This window comes from Ursus arctos, unplaced genomic scaffold, assembly GCF_023065955.2.
Source record: "Ursus arctos isolate Adak ecotype North America unplaced genomic scaffold, UrsArc2.0 scaffold_5, whole genome shotgun sequence".
Taxonomy (NCBI): domain Eukaryota; kingdom Metazoa; phylum Chordata; class Mammalia; order Carnivora; family Ursidae; genus Ursus; species Ursus arctos.
The window spans coordinates 30,986,014-31,004,654 of record NW_026623067.1 but is presented as its reverse complement, the minus strand read 5'-3'; the positions used below and the strand labels follow the sequence as shown (position 1 = coordinate 31,004,654).

The following is an 18,641-nucleotide window of genomic DNA, read 5'->3' as shown; positions in this document are numbered from 1 at the left end:
TTCCTCCACATCCATCCCCCACTTGTATGTTCGCCTGGTGTTTACCCACTCACCCGGCCAACACGGAGTACCTACAATGTGCCAGGCGCTGTTCTAAGCATTGGCAACACTGCACGGGGCAGGACGCAGTCCTATTCCAGCAGCATGACACCAGGAGAGGGGTCAGACAACAAACAAGCAAAACAACTATAGATTACGGTAAGTGCTATCTGGGAAAGAACAGACAAAGGTCGAGATAAAATAATCCAAGGTCAAAGCGTAAGCACAAAAGTCAGGCTGCCTGAGTTCAAATTCTGCTACTGCCTACACTTTGGGAGAATTAAACTCACTTTGGAAGTGATCACCAAACCCACCAAATAGAGTTGATGGAACATTTATTCTTTCAAAAATCATTTCCTGACCACCTCTAGGGGCCAGGCACTAAGGATGAGTAGTGAAGTTGACAGGCAAGCTCTTGCCCTCAAGGTGTTTATACCATAGTGGAGAAGGAATCATGGAAGCAAAGACCATTTCAGATCATGATGAGGGCTAGGGACCGGTGTGATAGAGGGAGATTGGGCAGGGGCTGGGGAGCAACCTTACATGTCAGGGAAGGCGTGAGAAGGTGACATTTGAGAGCTAACTGATAAAAAGAAGCCATATATGTGAAAGTCTGGGGGGAAGAGACAGCTAAACAGAAGGGCAAATTTCCGAAGTGGGAATGAACTTGGTGCGATTGAGGAACAGTAGGAAGACGGACGGCTGGAACACATGGGTTGCGTGGCAGAAGATGAGGCTAGGGAGGGAAGGGATGGCCCATGCAGCCCACAGAGAGGACTCTGTGTTTCTCCTAGTAATGGGAAGTCGCTGACAGTTTAAAACAGAGGAGGGTCATTATATGACTTCTGTTCTTAAAAGAACTCTTGCCTCTGTGTGGAAAGAGATGAGGTGTTCATGTTTAATCAGGGAAATAAGTTAGGAGGCTATTGGTCTGGGGGTTGGTTGCTTGAACTTGGGTCTGTGTGAGAAAAGGGGTGGTGTGGGATGAGTGGGAGGAGGCAGGACCCTGTCACGCAGGGGTTGTAGTGGACCCCTGATCTGTCTTCTCTCACCGCTGCAGCTCCCTCTATTCCCTTAGGATCCATACCCAAGCTCCACTTTCTGCAGGAAAAGCCCTCTTAGAATTCTGTTCTCTCTGCAGGTGGTAGAGGCTCCCCGGACCTGGGCTCCTCGATTCCTTTCCCCACACCTTCCGCATCATGGCAGAAGCCCTCTTTTGTAACGCAGATGTAAGCTGGGCTCTCCCAGGCTCCTGAGACCTGAACGGGCAGGCTCAAACTCATCTTTGCCCGCGTGCAGGTCCAAAGCCTTTGCCGAGGTGGCTGCCCATCCCCAAAGGCTTGGGTTTGCATGACCACTGCTGGTCCCTGCTCCTGCTGTGTGATTCATCCTGACATTCTACCAGCCAACACGCCAACAGAATGCGGCTCTTTCCGTGGAGTTCTGGCCACACAACAAAGCTGACCAGCTGCACAGATCTCTCTGCGGCAGAAGCAATCTCAAATTAAGCACTCGTGCTCCCGTCCTTTGAAGTTCTGTGGCCACCCCACTGTGGGGGATTTTCCTCTTCACTCCGCTTTGCATTCCCCTTATCTCCAACCTTGTACCATCTTGTCAGCTCCTCCTTCCTCCTCACCCAATTCCAGTTTATTTCTGTGTTCGTATAGTGCAATTTCTGGAGCCGTTTTGCCACCGCAGTTCATTGTTCACTGAGGGACCCACGATCTCAGCTCTCCATCCCCCTCTACTGGCTGTTCCGGGTATTTCCCCAAGGATTAGTACCAACGCAGAATTCTGGAACTGGCTGCAAGGCTGCCACTGAAGCCTTTGTACACACAGTGGCTCTTTGAGTTTAAGGTGCTTAAAACATATCAGAAAAGCAGATGCAGCCTGGCTGCAGGAAGTCAAGCTCTGTTTACTGTCCCCTGGCTGAGGCACACGGTTTCCTGGGGCTTTGACATGCCCCAACACCGCCCTCTGGTGGTGACAGAAGTTAAAAACTGACTGCCAGACCTCAAAGGCACCATCACCAGGCTTCCCAAACTCATCCGCCCAGCAGCCCATCCGCCAGGTGAAAACAGAGCCAAGTCTTTGGACTGAGTTCTGTCTTCTGCAAATGAGCCGTTGATTTTTGGGTGTCTACCCAGTTAACTCTCGCTAGTGGCCTGAGTTCAGTCAAGGAGAGAGTTCAGGTGGGACCCTGAGCATGGAAGGTGTGAAGGATCTAGACAGCACCCACCCTTGGTCTCAAGTCCTTCTCTTGACCACTCACCGCCTCACAGCTTCTTCCTCCCCACGCTAAACATTTTCCCAGTGGGAAGCAAGAAGAAACCCAGGGAACGAGGGTGACTCTGGTCAATGTTTAGGGACCGAACGCATGACAGAATTTGAATTGTGCCAAAATGTCATCTTTTATCTCCTCATCTCTCAGGCCTGTATCAGCATTAGCTCTGGGGGAAAGGGGACCTCTTACTCATCCCTCAGATCCTAGCATGGCGCTGGCAATCCATAAATATCAGATGGAGGAAAAAATGAGTGTAATGAGTGTGGCTCGTTCTCTCCTTCCTGCCTTTTCACCCTGCCCCCAGACCGCAGCAGGCTATGGCTCTGAAAACAGTTTCCCGATCAACTAGCTCCTCTATTCTCCCACTTCCAGCCCCCAGGTGACAATTTTCCCGTTCCCCTCTGGCCTTGGTCCCAAATATCTGCTCTTGTTGTCGAAGCACTGGTCTAGGAGTCAGGAGTCCCAGCTCGGCCGTCAGTGAGCTCTTTGAGTCTCTCATGGCCCCATCTGTGAACTGAAATGGGGCTCTCTCTTGGCCGTAGGAAGTAAGTGGGATGGGCGGGCACCCCGCCTTACTTAGGATTGCAGTGTCCCGACCCAGAGATGCAGTTCTCTCTCATTCTCTTTTCAGCACGAAAAGTGTTACATGCATGATGTAATACGTATCTATATATATGGTATAAGACAAAATCCTCCCAGAAGTATCCTCTATCAGTTGGGGATAGGATGTTATTTTATAGCCTTGATGTCATTCAGTCCTCATACCAACCTTGCCAGGTGGGCACTTTTATTATCTGTGTTTCATCGATGCTCAGAACAGGAGGATTAGAGAGGCCAAGGAGCTTGCTCAAGGTCACAGGGTTTGTGAACAGTAGGCTGGGATACACCATGAGGACAAAAGATTCAGTGCTGGGAGAGCCCTGGGAAAAGAGCAGAAAGTCTCTTCAAACGCTCAGCCCTACCCTGAGTTGGCTGCGTGCTTCCCGTCATGCAGGCTGTGCCTACAAAAGTTAAACAGTGGTGACTGTAACCAGCCATAGGAGGATTTCTCAGTTGGGTGAAGGGAGTTCCGGCCTTCGATCCCATGGCTACCATTCATGTAACTTTGGGTTACAAAACTGTCAATTTCTTTGTCACTGGATGCTACGCTCCTCGAGGGCAGCCAATGTATTTTATTTTACAGCTTTGCTGAGATATAATTAACATAGGAGAAACTGGACCCAAGGTGTACAATTTATTAAGTTTGGAATATGTATGCACCGATGAAACCATCACCATGATCAAAATAGTGAACAGATCGATCAGCCCTCCCCACCTCCCCACCCTTAGGCAATCACGGATTGGTTTTCTGTCACTATGGATTAGTTTGCATTTTCTAGAATTGTATAAAAATGGGATGATACCCAGCCTGGTTTCTTTGACTCAGTAGAATTATTTTGAGATTTATCCGTTGTCATGTATCAATACTTTATTCATTCCTTGTGTGACCTATTTTATTTTTAAATTAATATACAGTGAAAATAACAACTTTGGTGAACAGTTCTATGATTTTAATACACATATAGGTTTGTGTAACCACCACCACAATCAGGATACAGAATAAAAACTCTCTGGGGCTATCCCTCGGTAGTTGTAACTCTCTCCACCCCGGGCCCTGGGAGCTACTGATCTAATCTCCACCAACAGAGTTTTGTCTTTTAGCGAGTGTCGTATTAATGGAATCAGGCAGTAGGTAGCCTTTTGAGACTGGCTGCTTTTACTTAGCATAATGACTTAGAAATTCACTCAAATTGTGTTGTGTTCCTTCCTTTTTTTTTCCTGAGTAGTTTTCATTGCAGGGACGTATGAGTCTATTTATTCATTCACTCATTGAATATTTGAGTTGCTTCCAGTATTTGACAATTATCAATAGAGCTGCTATAAATATTTGTTTACATACATCTTCATTTCTCTAGGATAAATACCTAGGAGTAGGGTTGCTGTATCCTACAGTTAGTGAATGTTTGACTATAAGAAACTGCCAAATTGTTTTCCGAAGTGATATATCATTTGTGTGTCTATCTGCTGTGTATGAGAATCGCAGTTGCTTCTTCTCCCCACCACCACTTGGTTTTGTCAATATTTTCTATTTTAACCATCCTATTAGACATGGAGTGTTATCTCATCATAGTTTTCATTTGCACTTACCTAATGGCTAATGCTGTCAAAATATTTGCATTTGGTGTAATCATTGATATATTATGGCTTAAGTCTACCATTTCACTTTTTGTTTTCTGTTTATTCTCTTGTTTCTCATTTCTTTGTTTTCTATTTTCGGCCTTCTGAGTTCTTTATATATTTAGATATGTCCTTGATCCACTACAGGATTTTAAAAAAATATTTTATTTATTTATTTGAGAGAGAGCACAAGCAGGGGGAGGGGCATAGGAAGAGGGAGAAGCAGACTCCCACGGCTGAGCGGGGAGCCCGCTCCATCCCAGGACCCCGAGATCATGACCTGAGCCGAAGGCAGAACTTAACCGACGGAGCCACCCAGGCGTCCGTATCCAATACAGGATTTACAAATACTTTGAAGTCTATTGCTTGACTACCCATTTACTTGATGATGTCTTCTGAAAAGCAGTGTTACATTTTGAAGCCTAGTTTGCTAACTTTTCATTTATGGATTGTGCTTTTGGGGTCCTAACTAAGAAATATTTGCTTAATCCAAGAATATCCAAAGATATTCTTCTATGTTTGCTTTTAAACATTTTACAGCTTTAACTCTTATTTAGGTCTTTTATCCATTTTGAGTTAATTTGTGTGTGTGATGTGAGGCAAGCATATAAATTCTTCATTTTACATAAGGATATTCAATTGTCCCAGCACCATTTGTAGAAAATACAACTGAATTGCCTTGGTACCGTGATTGAAAATGAATTGACTTGGGGGGGGGGCACATGCGTGGTGCAGTCAGTTAGGCAGCCAACTCTTGGTTTCGGCTCAGGTCCTGATCTCAGGGTCATGAGATCAGTCCCCGCATCAGGCTCCATGCTGAGACTCTCAGACATGCTTGAGACTCTCTCCCTCTCCCTCTGCTCCTCTACCCCCACCCCCACTCCCTCTCTTTCTCTCAAATAAATAAATCAATCTTTTTTTAAAAAAAGGAAATGAATTGACTATACATATAAGGGTTTACTGTGGTACTCTCAATTCTGATATGTATGTGTGTGTGGCAGGACCCCACTGTTTTGATTACTGGAGGAGTAGAGTAAGTTTCTATTTTTATTTTATTACTTTAAATTTTTTATTGAGTTCTATTTGAAATATAACATTGTGTAAGTTTAAGGTGTATATATAAGTTTGATACATTTATATTGCAATATGATTGTCATAACAGCATTAGTTAGCACTTCCATCTATGAATGTTTGTAATACAATTTTGGTATCCACGACCACTGTACCGTGTAACAGATCTCCAATAAGTCTCCAGACTTATTTATGTACTAGCTGCCAATTCATAACTTAACACCTCTCCCATTTCCCTACCCTCCAACCCCTGGTCACTCAACGCTTTGACAATTTCAGATTTTTGGATTCCACATGTAAGAGATATCATACAGTGTTTTTGTCTTTCTCTGACTTACTTAGCATAATGTCCTCAAGGTTCACCCATGTGGTTGCAAATGGGAGAATTTCCTTTTTCCTCATGGCTGAATAGGACTCCAGTGTATAAATACACTACATCTTCTTTATCCATTCAACTGTTAACAGACACTTAGGTTGTTTCTGTATCCTGGCTACTGTGAATCATGCTGCAGATATCTTTTTGATATCCTGTGTTTATTCCCTTTCGATATATATGCAGAAGTGGGATTGCTGGATCACATGGTAGATCTATTTTTAATTTTTTGAGGAACCTCCATACTGTTCTCAACAGTAGCCGAGCCCGTTTAAAATCCCACCAACAATGCACAAGGGTTCCCTTTCCTCTATGTCCTCCCCAGCACGTGTTCTCTTGTCTTCTTGACGATCACCATTTTGACAGGTGTGCGGTGATACCGCATCATGAACCCGATTTGCATTTCCCAGACGATTAGTGACGTTGAACTCCTTTTCATGTTGGCCACTTAAATGTCATCTTTGCAAAAATGTCTATTTGGTTCCTCTGCTGTTTTTTAATTGGATTTTTACTTATTATCGAATTCTATGAGTTCTTTAATAAATTTTGGATATTAACCCCTTATCCAATATGTAGTATGCAAAAATTTTCTCCCATTCTGTAGGATGCCTTGTCATTTTGTTGACTGTTTCTCTTGCCGTGCAGAAGATTTAAGTTTGCTGGAGTCCCATTTGTTGGTTTTTTCCTTTTGTTTGTTTTTGGTGTCGTAGCCAAAGAAACACTGCCAAGACCAATGTTGAGGAGGTTGTTTCCTATGCTTTCTTCTAGTTTTATGGCCTCATGTCTTACGTTTGAGTCTTTGATTCATGTCGAGTTATTTTTTGTGACTGGTTTAAGATAGGAATCCAGTTTCATTTTTCTGCATGTGGTTATCCAGTGTCTCATTACCATTTGTTGAAGAGATTATCCCTTCCCCACTGGATGTTCCTGGCTCCCTTACCAAATAATAGTTGACTGTAGATGTAGATGTTAAATTCTGGGCTTTCTGTTCTGTTCTGTTGACGTATGGGTCTATTTTTATGCCAGTACCATACTGTTTCCATTACTGTAGACTTGCAGTATAGTTTGAAATCAGGAAATGTGATGCCTCATTTTTGGGAATTTTGTTCTTCTTTCTCATGATTGCTTTGTCTACTTGAGATCTTTTGTGGGTCCTTATAAATTTCAGGATTTTTTTTTCTACTTTTATGGAAATGCTATTGGCATTTTGATGGGGATTGTACTGAATCTATAGACGACTTTGGGTAGCATGGACATTTTAACAACATTCAGTATTCCAATCCATGAACACGGGATGTCCTTTGTGTTTTCTTCAGCAAAGTCTTGTGGCTTTTATTACACAAATCTTTTTTTAAAAGATTTTATTTATTTGACAGAGAAAGAGAGAGAGCACACACAAGCAGGGGGAGCGGGAGAGGGAGAAGCAGGCTCCCCACTGAGCAGGGAGTCTGATGTGATGTGGGGCTCGATCCCAGGACCCTGGGATCACAACCTGAGCCGAAGGCAGACACTTAACCAACTAAGCCACCCAGGCACCCCTATTATACAGATCTTTCACTTCCTTTGTTAACTTATTTCTAACTATTCTATTGTTTTTGTTGCTATTTATTTCTTTTTCAAACGTTTCAGTATATAGAAAAGCAACTGACTTCTGTGTATTGATTATGAATTATATCCTGCAACTTTACTGAATTCATGGATTAGATCCAACAGTTTTTCTGTCAAGTCTTGTTGGAGTTTTCAATATATAGAATCATATCATCAACAAATAGTAACAATTTTATGTCTTTCTTTCCTATTTAGGTCCCTTTTATTTCTTTGTCTTGCCTCATTATTCTAGCTAGGACTTCCAGTACTATTTTTAACAAGAGTGGTGACAGTGATCTTATTCTTGATCTTGGAGCAAAAGCTTTCCATTTTTCCTGTTGAGTATCATGTTCTTGTCATATATGGCCTTATTATGTTTAGGTGTGTTCCCTCTATGTACCCAATCTATTGAGAGTGTTCATCATGAAAGTATGTTGCATTTTGTCAAACACCTTTTCTGCATCTATTGATCTGACATGACTTTGATCTTTCATTCTATAAATGTGGTGTATCACATTTATCAGTGTGTCTATGTTGGGTCATCCTTGCATCTTAGGGACAAAACACACTTGGTCAAGGTATATAGTCCTTTAAATGAATTCTTTTTTTTTTTTTTAAGATTATTTATTTATTTATTTGACAGAGATAGAGACAGCCAGCGAGAGAGGGAACACAAGCAGGGGGAGTGGGAGAGGAAGAAGCAGGCTCACAGCGGAGGAGCCTGATGTGGGGCTCGATCCCACAACGCCGGGATCCCGCCCTGAGCCGAAGGCAGACGCCCAACCACTGTGCCACCCATGCGCCCCCCTTTAAATGAATTCTTGAATTCAGTTTGATAATATTTTGTGGAGAATTTTTACATCTATTTTCATTAGGTCTACAGTGTCCTTTCTTGCAGTGTCCTTATCTGGGTTTGGTATCAGGGTAATGCTGGCCTCATAGGATGAGTTTGGGAGTGTTCCCTCCTCTTTAATTTTCTGGAAAAGTTTGAGGATTGGCATTAATTTTTCCTTAAGTGTTTGGTAGAATTTGCCCATGAAGCCATCTGGTCCTGGCGCTTTCTGTGTTGGAAGGTTTGTTTTTGATTACTGATTCAACCTCCTTACTCACTATCGGTTTGTTCAGACGTGCTATTTCTTCCTGATTCAGCCTTGATAGGTTGTATGATTCCAGGAAATTATCCATTTCTTCTCAGTTATCTAATTTGTTGGCGTATAATTGTTCAAAGTAGTCTCTTATGATGCCCTGTATTTCTGTGGTGTCAGTTACTATTTCTCCTCTTTCCTTTCTGATTTCACATATTTAAGTCTTCTCTATTTTTTTCTCAGTCTTCTAGGGGTTTGTCACTTGTGTTGATCTTTTCATAAAACCAGCTCTGTGTTTTGTTGATCATTGTTGTTGTTCTTCTGGTCTCTATTTCATTTATTTCCACTCTGACCTTTATTATTTCCTTTCTTCTACTAACTGTGGGCTTATTTTGCTTTTCTTTTTCTAGTTCCTTGAGGTGTGAAGGTGGTTTTTAAATTTCTATCTTTTTAATCTTTGTGATCTTTCTAATTTCTTATTATGTGCATTTATGGCTCTCCACTTCCTTCTCAGAACTGCTTTTACAATGGGGTACCTGGGTGGATCAGTCGGTTGAGCGTCGACTCTTGGTTTCAGCTCGGATCATGGTCTCAGGGTCATGAGATCAGCCCTGCATGGGGATCTGCGCTCAGCCAGGAATCTGCCTGGGATTCTCTCCCTCTCCCTCTGCCTCTCCCCACCTCTCTAAAACAAATAAATAAATCTTAAAAAAAAAAAAAACTGCTTTCAAGCATGCCATAGGTTTTGGTAAGTTGTGTTTCTATTTTCATTTGCTTTGGGATATTCTTGGACTTCCCTTTGGATTGCTTCTTCGACCCACTGGTTATTCGAGAGTGGGTTATTTAGCTTTCACATAATTGTGTAGATTTTCCAGCTTTCCTCCTATTGTTGATTTCTAGTGTCATATCATTGTGGTCAGAAAACATCCCTGGTATGATTTCAATCTTCTTAAATTTGTTAAGACTTGTCTTGTGTCCTTTCGTATCATCTGTCCTTGAGGATGTTCCGTGTACTTGAGAGGACAGGTCAAAACAACCACAATTCCTTGAGAATAAGGCCCATTCTGCTCCCTCTTGTACTAAGAACCTATACTGGGAAACCACGCTGTTGTCTTCAAGGCTCTTGCCAAACTGGAAAGAGGGGAATGAGGCTTGGGTAAGTTAAAACACCACAGAGTTCTACCAAGATGCAGCTAGGTTTCTTTTTCCTTGATTAAACATTTCCCTGGTGTTGCTGTAAACTTTCAATCACTTTCTAGAGCTCTAATAAAGCTGATTCTGACAGTTTTTGCCACTGTATTCCCTGCTTCTGGGTAGGGATGGGCTTTTGGAATCCCAAATGTCACCGTTTTTGCTGGCAGTACTCCTAGACCATTTACATTTTACATAATTGTTGTTGTGATTGAATTTATGTCTAGTATTTTATCATTTGTTTCTCTGTTTGCCCTCCCTCCGTTTCCTCTTTCCTGCATGTTTGGGTTATTTGAACATTTTTTTTAGTATTCCATTTAAATGCATCTATTGTGTTTATAATTATTCTTTTTTAAGTGATTGCTCTACGGATTATAATATACTTATTTACCTTTTCAGGTCTGCTTAGAATAAACATGTTATCATTTTAAGTGGAATGTAAAACCTTACCACCCTACAGGGTCCTTTATTCTCCCTTCTTTACGCTGTAGTTTCATTATTATATACACATACGTTGAAAATACCATTAGAAAATGTTATAATTTTTTTCAACCATAAAACATAAAGAACCCAAGAGCATGTCAAATAATAAATAAGAGAATGTTAAATTAACCCAGATTTTACCATTTCTGTTGATCTTCCTTCATTCCTGATATTTCAAGTTAACTTCTGGTATCATGTCCCTTCTGTCTGAAGAACTTCTTTTACCAATTATTTTAGAGCAGGTCAACTGTCAAGGAATTCTCTTTGTCTTCCTTCATCTGAGAATGTCTTTATTTCACCTTCACTCCTCGAGGATATTTTTATTGGCTATAGAACTGTGGGTCTATGGGTTTTTTTTTTTCCTTCCTCCAGCACCTTAAAGATGTGATTCCACTTCTCTCTGGTCTCCACAATGAGACTTCCTTCTCTCCTTCTGTGATAAATCAGAAGTAATTTAAATGTATTACCTATACTGGATTATTTGTTTTTTGGGTATTGAGTTTCATAAGTTCTTTATAGATTTTGGATACTAACCCTTTATCAGATATGTCATCTGCAAATATCTTTTCCTATTCCGTAGGCCGCCTTTTACTTTTGTTGATTGTTTCCTTCGCTGCACAGAAGCTTTTTATCTTGATGAAGTCCCAATAGTTCATTTTTGCTATTATTTCCCTTGCCTCCGGCAATGTGTCTAGAAAGAAATTGCTAAAGCCGAGTTCAGAGAGGTTGCTGCCTGTGTTCTCCTCTAGGATTTGGATGGTTTCCTATCTCATATTTAGGTCTTTCACCCATTTTGAATTTTTTTTTTTTAAAGATTTTATTTAAATATTTGACAGAGAGACAGCCAGCGAGAGGGGGAACAAACACAGCAGGGGAACGGGAGAGGAAGAAGCAGGCTCCCAGCGGAGGAGCCCGATGTGGGACTCAATCCCGGAACTCCAGGATCATGCCCTGAGCTGAAGGCAGATGCTTAACGACTGTGCTACCCAGGCGCCCCTTGAATTTATTTTTGTTCATGGTGTAAGAAAATGGCCCAGTTTCATTCTTCTGCATGTTGCTGTCCACTTTTCCCAGCACCATTTGTTGAAGAGACTGTCTTTTTTCCATTGGATTATCTTTCCTGCTTTGTTGAAGATTAGTTAACTATATAGTTGTGGGTCGATTTTGGGGTTTTCTATTCTGTTCCATTGATCTATGTGTCTGTTTTTGTGCCAATACCATACTGTCTTGATGATTATAGCTCTGTCATGTAGCTTAAAGTCTGGAATCGTGATGCCTCCAGCTTTTCTTCTCTTTTTCAGGATTGCTTTTGCTATTTGGGGTCTTTTGTGGTTCCATACAAATTTTAGGATTGTTTGTCCTAGCTCTATGAAAAATGCTGGCAGTATTTTGATAGGGATTGCCTTGAATGTGTAGATTGCCTTGGGTAGTATAGACATTTTAACAATGTTTGTTCTTCCAATCCATGAGCATGGAATGTTTTCCCTTTTCTTTGTGTCCTCTTCAATTTCCTTCATAAGTGTTCTATAGTTTTCAGAGTACAGATCTTTTACCTCTTTGGTTAGGTTGATTCCTAGCCGTTTTACAGTTTTTGGTGCAATTGTAAATGGGATCAATTCCTTGATTTCTTTTTCTGCTGCTTCATTATTGATGTATAGAAATGCAACAGATTTCTGTACGTTGATTTTATATCCTGCAACTTTGCTGAATTCGTGTATTAGTTCTAGCAATTTTTTGGTGGGCTCTTTCAGGTTTTCCATGTAAAGTATCATGTTATCTGTAAATAGTGAAATGGAGCTAGAGGCTATTATGCTAAGCGAAATAAGTCAGTCAGAGAAAGACAAATACCATACGATTTCACTCATATATGGAATTTAAGAAACAAAACAGATGAACATATGGGAAGGGGGAAAAGAAAAAGAAGGAGAGAGGGAAACAAGCCATAAGTAACTCTTAGCAATACAGAACAAACTGAGGATTGATGGAGAGAGATGGGTGGGGGGATGGGCTAGATGGGTGATGGGTGTTAAGGAGGGCACTTGTTATGATGAGCACTGGGTGTTGTATGTAAGAGATGAATCTGAATTCTACTCCCAAAACCAATATTGCACTGTATGCTAACTAACCAGAATTTAAATAAAAATTTGAAGGAAAATAAATGTACTACCCTATAAATACTGTGTCTCTTTTTCTGCAATATAGATTATTTGCCTATTATATTACCTACAATACATTTTATATTGCATATATATTATTATATATAATTATACACCATTTTTCTTCTTGTGATGATGCGAGATAATAAAACGCCTATGTGATAAGATAAGTGAGGTGAATGATGTAGGCACTGTCATGTAGCTTTAGGCTACCACTGACCTTTGGACGATATATCAGAAGCAGGACCTTCTGCTTCTGGACCACACTAGACCGCAGGTACCTGAAAACACAGAAAGCAAAACTGCAGATAAGAGGTGACTACAACCTTCTATATGTAAGCCCATTTTTGGATATATGTTCAATATATAAATTGCAAATATTTTCTCCCATTCTGTCGCCACCACATTCCATTCATCTCTGTTTGGCTTCCCCTCCAAACTCTGCCTGGTTCTGTCCCTGTTCTTTCCATTGATACCACCACTACCCTGGTTCATCTCTCCTGGATCAACCCCCCACTCTGGCCTGCCCCATGGTCTTGCTTCCACTTGTAGAAAGACTTAGACTGGACAGTCAAGTCTGCAAACAGCAGCCAGTGAGCATTTAAAAACTCACGTTGGATCATTTCCTCCCCATGTACCACATCCTTCAAAGGCCCTCCGTTGCTTTTGCATTAAGCCCAAGCCCCTGACAGGGGGCCCAAGATGCCCACATCACCTGACCCCTGTTGATCTTACTGTTCCCATTCTCTATCATTGTCCTCCTTACCCATCATGCTGCAGCCACCGTGATCTTTTCCTTCAAAACACTGAGTTTGTGCTTGTCCCAAGGCCTTCACATTAGCTCCTCCTTCTGCCTCGAGGGTTCTTTGCCCTCTTCTGCACATCACTGCCCCTTCGATCATTTACAAAATTAAAATGTCTCTGCATTAGGGGTGCCTGGGTGGTGCAGTTGGTTAAGCGTCTCACTCTTGATTTCGGTCAGGTCGTGATCTCATGGTCATGGGATCGAGCCCCTCTCACTCCTCTGTCCACTGGACCTCTCACCCTGCACTCTAACCCGGTCCCTATGTCCTGAGGCCCCCATCTGGAGCTCAGGAGGGAGGGAGTCCAGAGGAGCCTGAATCAGAGGAGCCATGCAGCTGCTCACGGGCTCTCTCTGATTTTGTTCTGTTGACGCATCACCACCTTCCTTCCAGCCTGGATTGGACATTTGAAGCAGGAACTCTGTCAGGGGATGACCCTTCCTCTTTTTAGACAGCCCAGGGCACTGTCCCCTCACAGGCCTATCCTGGGGCCCTCAGTCCCAGGACAAATCTTCTGTGGGGCCCAGGGGGTTTGTTCTGGGGGGCGGCCAGGGCCCACCGAGGGAGACATGTGCTCAGTATGGGATGTGCGCCGTCCTGGGCCATGATGCCAGGGTGGGGTGGGAGGGTGGATACACGACAGGGTCCTTGCTCTCTGGCCTCCCTCAGTATTCATCTTAGAAAATGCCATCTCTGTCTTTGCTTGGGTCTGCTCTCTGGCACCTGCTCAAAGGCAACTGACCAGGAAGCGGGTGCTTTGTTTACCAGGTGGCACCTGTCTATCTGCCTTAGCCAAAGTCCATCCTCAATTCCTGACCCCGCCCTTTAAACGTGCATTGACCCTTCACCCTTTTTTCTTCCCTGGACCCCCTCCACCCTCTTTTCCAAAGGCAGGGGGAGGGGGAGTCTCTCTGTTAACCAGCAGGGGGCACTGCTGCCACAGGGTCAGAGCTTCTAGGGGCGGGGGCTAGGGGAGTGGAACCACTAATCCCCAGGGAACACAGGTGGCCCTCAGGGTGGACTCTGGTCATGCCGGACAGAGAAGGATGATGGTTTCATAGACACGCCCCATCCAGCAGTGGAGGCACCCTTATCCAGCCTTCCCTGTGTGCTGCGCCCCCACACCCAGTGTCCAAAGGGCAGGGCCCAGGAGTCTTGATGTACTGTTTCAGGTTCTAGCTATGGTCAACAGTGACTGGGCATTCCTGGGGCAGGTTGTGACCTTTTTCACCTCCTGCCCTACTCTCTTTAGCTCAACACCTTCAGCTCCCCAAACTCATAATCTAGACAAAGCCAAGGCCCAGAGTCTGGCCTTGGCCCCAGATGCAGGCGGGCAAACTGTGTTAGCAAAGTGGGGTCCTCTTTATACTTTTCCCAGAATGGGGAATTATGGAGGGCATCAGAAGGGTCCTGCTTTGGGGCGCCTGGTTGGCTCAGTTGGTTAAGGTCATGATCCCAGAGTCCTGGGATGGAGCCCCCTTGTCAGGATCCCTGCTCAGCAGGGAGTCTGCTTCTCCCTCTGCCTCTGCCCCTCCCTCTGCTCATGCTCTCTCTCTCTCTCTCAAATACATAAATAAATAAAATCTTGAAAAAAAAAAAAGAAAAAAAGAAGGGTTCTGCTTCAACGTGTTCCACATCCTGGCCATCCCCAAATCCTGTCCTCTGATCCTGCTTTCAAGTAGGCCCACTTCTGTCAATCGCATGTGGCTATAGACCTAAACCCCCCGGAATAACTGAGCTGCCTCTTGTCCACTGCCCTGCCTCCAGTCCACAGCCGGCTCCCAGACTAGAGTGAAGCAAGTAGGTGCCTAGGGTGCCAAACGTCAGGAGGCACTCACGCTCACCGTCATGCAAATATAGAGTTGGCCCCTGAGAGTGACTGCTTCCCTACGTTTTGTTTGCCACACGAGTCCGAGTCCCCCCTGGTGTGCCCATGCTTCATCCTTCAGGGCAGCCACGGGAAGTATTCTAAAGCATAGATCCCAGCTACCCTCACAGGACCTGTCCTAGAATTTACTTCAACAAACATCTGCTGACAGACCCTGGTTCTCTGGAAGGAGAGGAACCACAGGTCCTGCCCTGAGGAGTGCCTGTCTGCCAAGATAAAGTGTGGACTATTGAGTACGACCTTTGAGCTTCTTTGCAGTGTGGCCCCCCTTGGCTGGTCCCAGCCTCAGTGCCTGGGGCAGCCACACAAAGCCGTACTGCAAGCAGGATCTGGCCTGCACTTCTGGGCTTCCAAGCTTTTCCTTGGGCTGCTCCAGCATCCTGGAATGCCCTCTCCCATGGCTGGCCTATTAAACTGTGACTCATCCTTCAAGGCCCTCATGAATGCCACCTCCTCAGAGTAGCCATCTGTGGACCCTGCTGAGACCAACTGCTCCTGTCTCAATACCCCAGCATCTCTGCCCCTTTGTCTAATACTCCAGGTATTACACACCTCTGTCATTCTGCCATCAGCAGTGCACTTACTAAGTGCCTGCTGTTTGTGAGGAGTGTGCTGGGTGCTGGGGAGTTTGCTCTGTTAACATTTGCATCCTCTGCCCTAGGAGAACACCCAGGGGACCACGGCCGCTCGCTTCTAAGTCCCCGCAAGGCCAGAACAGGCACAGGGCTGAGCATTCCATGACGTCCAGATGCCCCTAAGTCTTCAGTCTTCTGGAGTTACTACTCCACTACAAGCAAAGTGCTACATGTGCCCTCCAGCCCCTGTGGAAAGCCGTCCCCAACATTCATGAGGGTTCTCCAGGAAGGAAGAATGGCTTTTGTCTCCTGGGGTACCCAGAACTCCTCCCAGTACAGGCTGGTCCATTTTGCCCCCCAGTATGGATCCAGTCCTCTCAAATACTACCAGAGCAACATTTCATGTTGGATATCTGACACAGTGATATTCGTTGTGATTTGTCATGGGCCAAACTGGACAGCAGACAGCCATGCTTTCTCCCGGACCAGGGGAGGCTCTCTGCTGACTCTTCACTCCTCCTATCAGTCAGCTGGTTGGTCAGTCAACACATGCTTTCCTGAGGGCACATTCATTCAGAGAAAGCACGGGAACCTCTCACACATGACTGAGGTCCTACCTAAATTGAGCTCCTTTGTGGACCTACCTTATTTTAAAGATTTTACTTATTTATTTTAGAGATGGTGGGGGGAGGGCGTGTGCGCACAAGAGGGGTGAGGAGCAGAGGTTGAGGCACAGGCAGATTCCACGGGAAGCACACAGAGCCCGACGGCAGGGCTCAATGCCATGACGTGAGCTGAAATGAAGAATGGGACACTAAACCGACTGAGTTACCCAGGTGCCCTGTGGACCTACCTTCTAGGAGAGGAAAGAGCACCCACCTGCTGTTAGCAGCCCCTTCCTCTTGTTCTGTGTCTGGATGGCTTGTCACCGTACTCCCAGTCTCTCTGCAGGGCTTAGAGGGCACACAGGTGAACAGGGCGATGGCAAAGGGAGCAGAGGTCTCCTTGGAGGAATAGAACCAGACAAAAATGACCACAGTGCTACTCAGGAAAGCTACATCCCTCCATCCTTCCTCCCTTTGGGCCATTCAAGACTTTCTGTAGAAATTGTCTTGTTGCCAAGATCACCTCAGGGAAAGTGTGAACACTGCTCAGACAATCTGAATGCATCGTCCATCCATTCATTGCCCATCCTTGCCACACTGGTTCACAGGGCACCTGCTGTGCTCAGCGAAGGCCAGATCCTGGGGCTACTGCAGTGAACAAGAGCGAGCACCCACCAGGCCACCCACCTTGCCTCATCCCTTGTTTTCCTTATATGAATATGCCTATAACTCAGCACTTGCTGTGTCCAAACTACAAAGACACATTTCTGTTATCTTCTAGCTTGAGGTATACCTACTGTTTCTGAAATGTGACCTCAAATGGAGCCCAACACACTCTGAAAACCAGGTCCTCTCCTATGTCAAATTTATTGGCAAGGATGAGGGTTTGGCTCCCTGCCTCAAAGATACTATTTGAACTATGCAGAGTCCAGCCTTGGGAAACAGGAGAGACAATAACCTATCGGTCTGGGGCTTCACTCAACTGCTATCATGGTTGCCGGTCCCCTTAGGGGCACCCCCTCTCTGTCCTGAGCCTTATTCCTAGGGCAGCCCCTGGAGTTGGGATTCCCAGGATGAGTCACCAGGTCACCAGGGGCTGTGCTCAGAGCACAAGCTCTATTCTTGCAGCATTTGGAGTTTCCCTGGCTCTCTCCCAGGCCAGCCACCCTGATCCTTAGCCTGGGCCAGAAGAAGTGAATGATGGCGTGGACAAGGGATGCTAGAGGGTCTATCTGCCTGTCCCTCCACTGGCTGACTGGTTACTTCCAAGTGGCCCCCTGCCGCCTGCTCCACCCCCAGCTCTTTTGGACTGAGAGAGCTCCACTTGTTTGTCTTCCCAAGAGTCATGGTCTTCTGGCTATCTGAAAGGAGACCCCTGTCACAAACCTGGGGTCTCAAAAGCAAGAATTTAGGTGATCTTGCCCACCCAGACTCTAGGCATTGCTTTGGTCTGAAGAGGCCAGGGAGGGTCCAGGACTCTGTCTCACCATTCCAAACTCCCACCCTTTGTGGCTCAGATCCAGGCCCAACCCACAATCATCCCTGGCCTGAGTTGCAAGCCCTGGGGAGGGAAGGAAGTGGCCGACCCCCACAGCCAGCATTCCTCTGCGATGACTATAGTCTGCTTACTGCTCAACCACCCCATCTGGAGGGCAGTTCTCAGGGAGCTACAGGGGACTCCCCCCCGACAAAGAGGCTTAGGCCTCTCCTACAGAGTGGGGGTCTTCCCTTAGCTGGGGACATCAGCACCTGACTGGGGTAGGGAACCAGGAGAGCGGGGCCCAGAGGTCTCCTGGAAGCAGGTCAGAAGGCCACAAAGCCCACTGTAGATGCCTCTCACTCTATTTCTTCACTCGTTCAATAAACACGGACACCCTCCTTGCAGTTAACCCTGTTCTAGGCCCTACTGGGGCAGGGCTGCACCCTCCAGGGGTCCAAGTCATATGGGAGGAATCTTCCAATAAATAAATTAAGTACACAGAGGGGAAAATTTCAGCAATGATAAGACCTATGAAGACAATAAAATGAGATGTGTCATACAATGAGTGTCCAAGCAGGGAGCTCCGCCCTTTGAGGGGCCTCCGGTTTCCTCCCACCTGCCCATGCACAGCCCCCTCACACACTCCCACACCGCCCCTTCTGGTGGAGGCTGGGGCAGGTGCATTCAGGTGGGGCTTTTCCGGGCCTGGTTTTCCCCAGCTCCTCTTGGAACTTCCAGAGGGCCACTGGCCCCGACACTGGACGGCCGCCCGTCCCCCGCTGCCGCGCGAACCTCAGCGCTCCC

At 45.2% G+C, this 18,641-nt stretch overlaps 1 protein-coding gene across 6 annotated transcripts in view; it reads right to left on the bottom strand.

Annotated features, from left to right (window-relative positions):
* RAD50 (RAD50 double strand break repair protein) overlaps positions 1-18,641 on the bottom strand; it is a 212,700-nt gene that overhangs the window by 109,144 nt on the left and 84,915 nt on the right. For 5 of the 6 annotated variants that reach the window (XM_057307423.1, XM_057307426.1, XM_057307421.1 and 2 more), the window contains 2 exons: positions 16,632-16,756; positions 12,707-12,767 (listed from right to left, as the gene is read on the bottom strand). Coding sequence is in view for 3 of the 6 variants with exons in the window: in XM_057307421.1 (XP_057163404.1) it covers positions 12,707-12,767; positions 16,632-16,756 (186 nt within the window). In the remaining 3 variants the exon portion in view is untranslated. Of the gene's footprint in view, positions 1-3,092; positions 3,134-12,706; positions 12,768-16,631; positions 16,757-18,641 lie in introns of those variants that run through there. The other variant, XM_057307424.1, reaches the window with a different exon arrangement.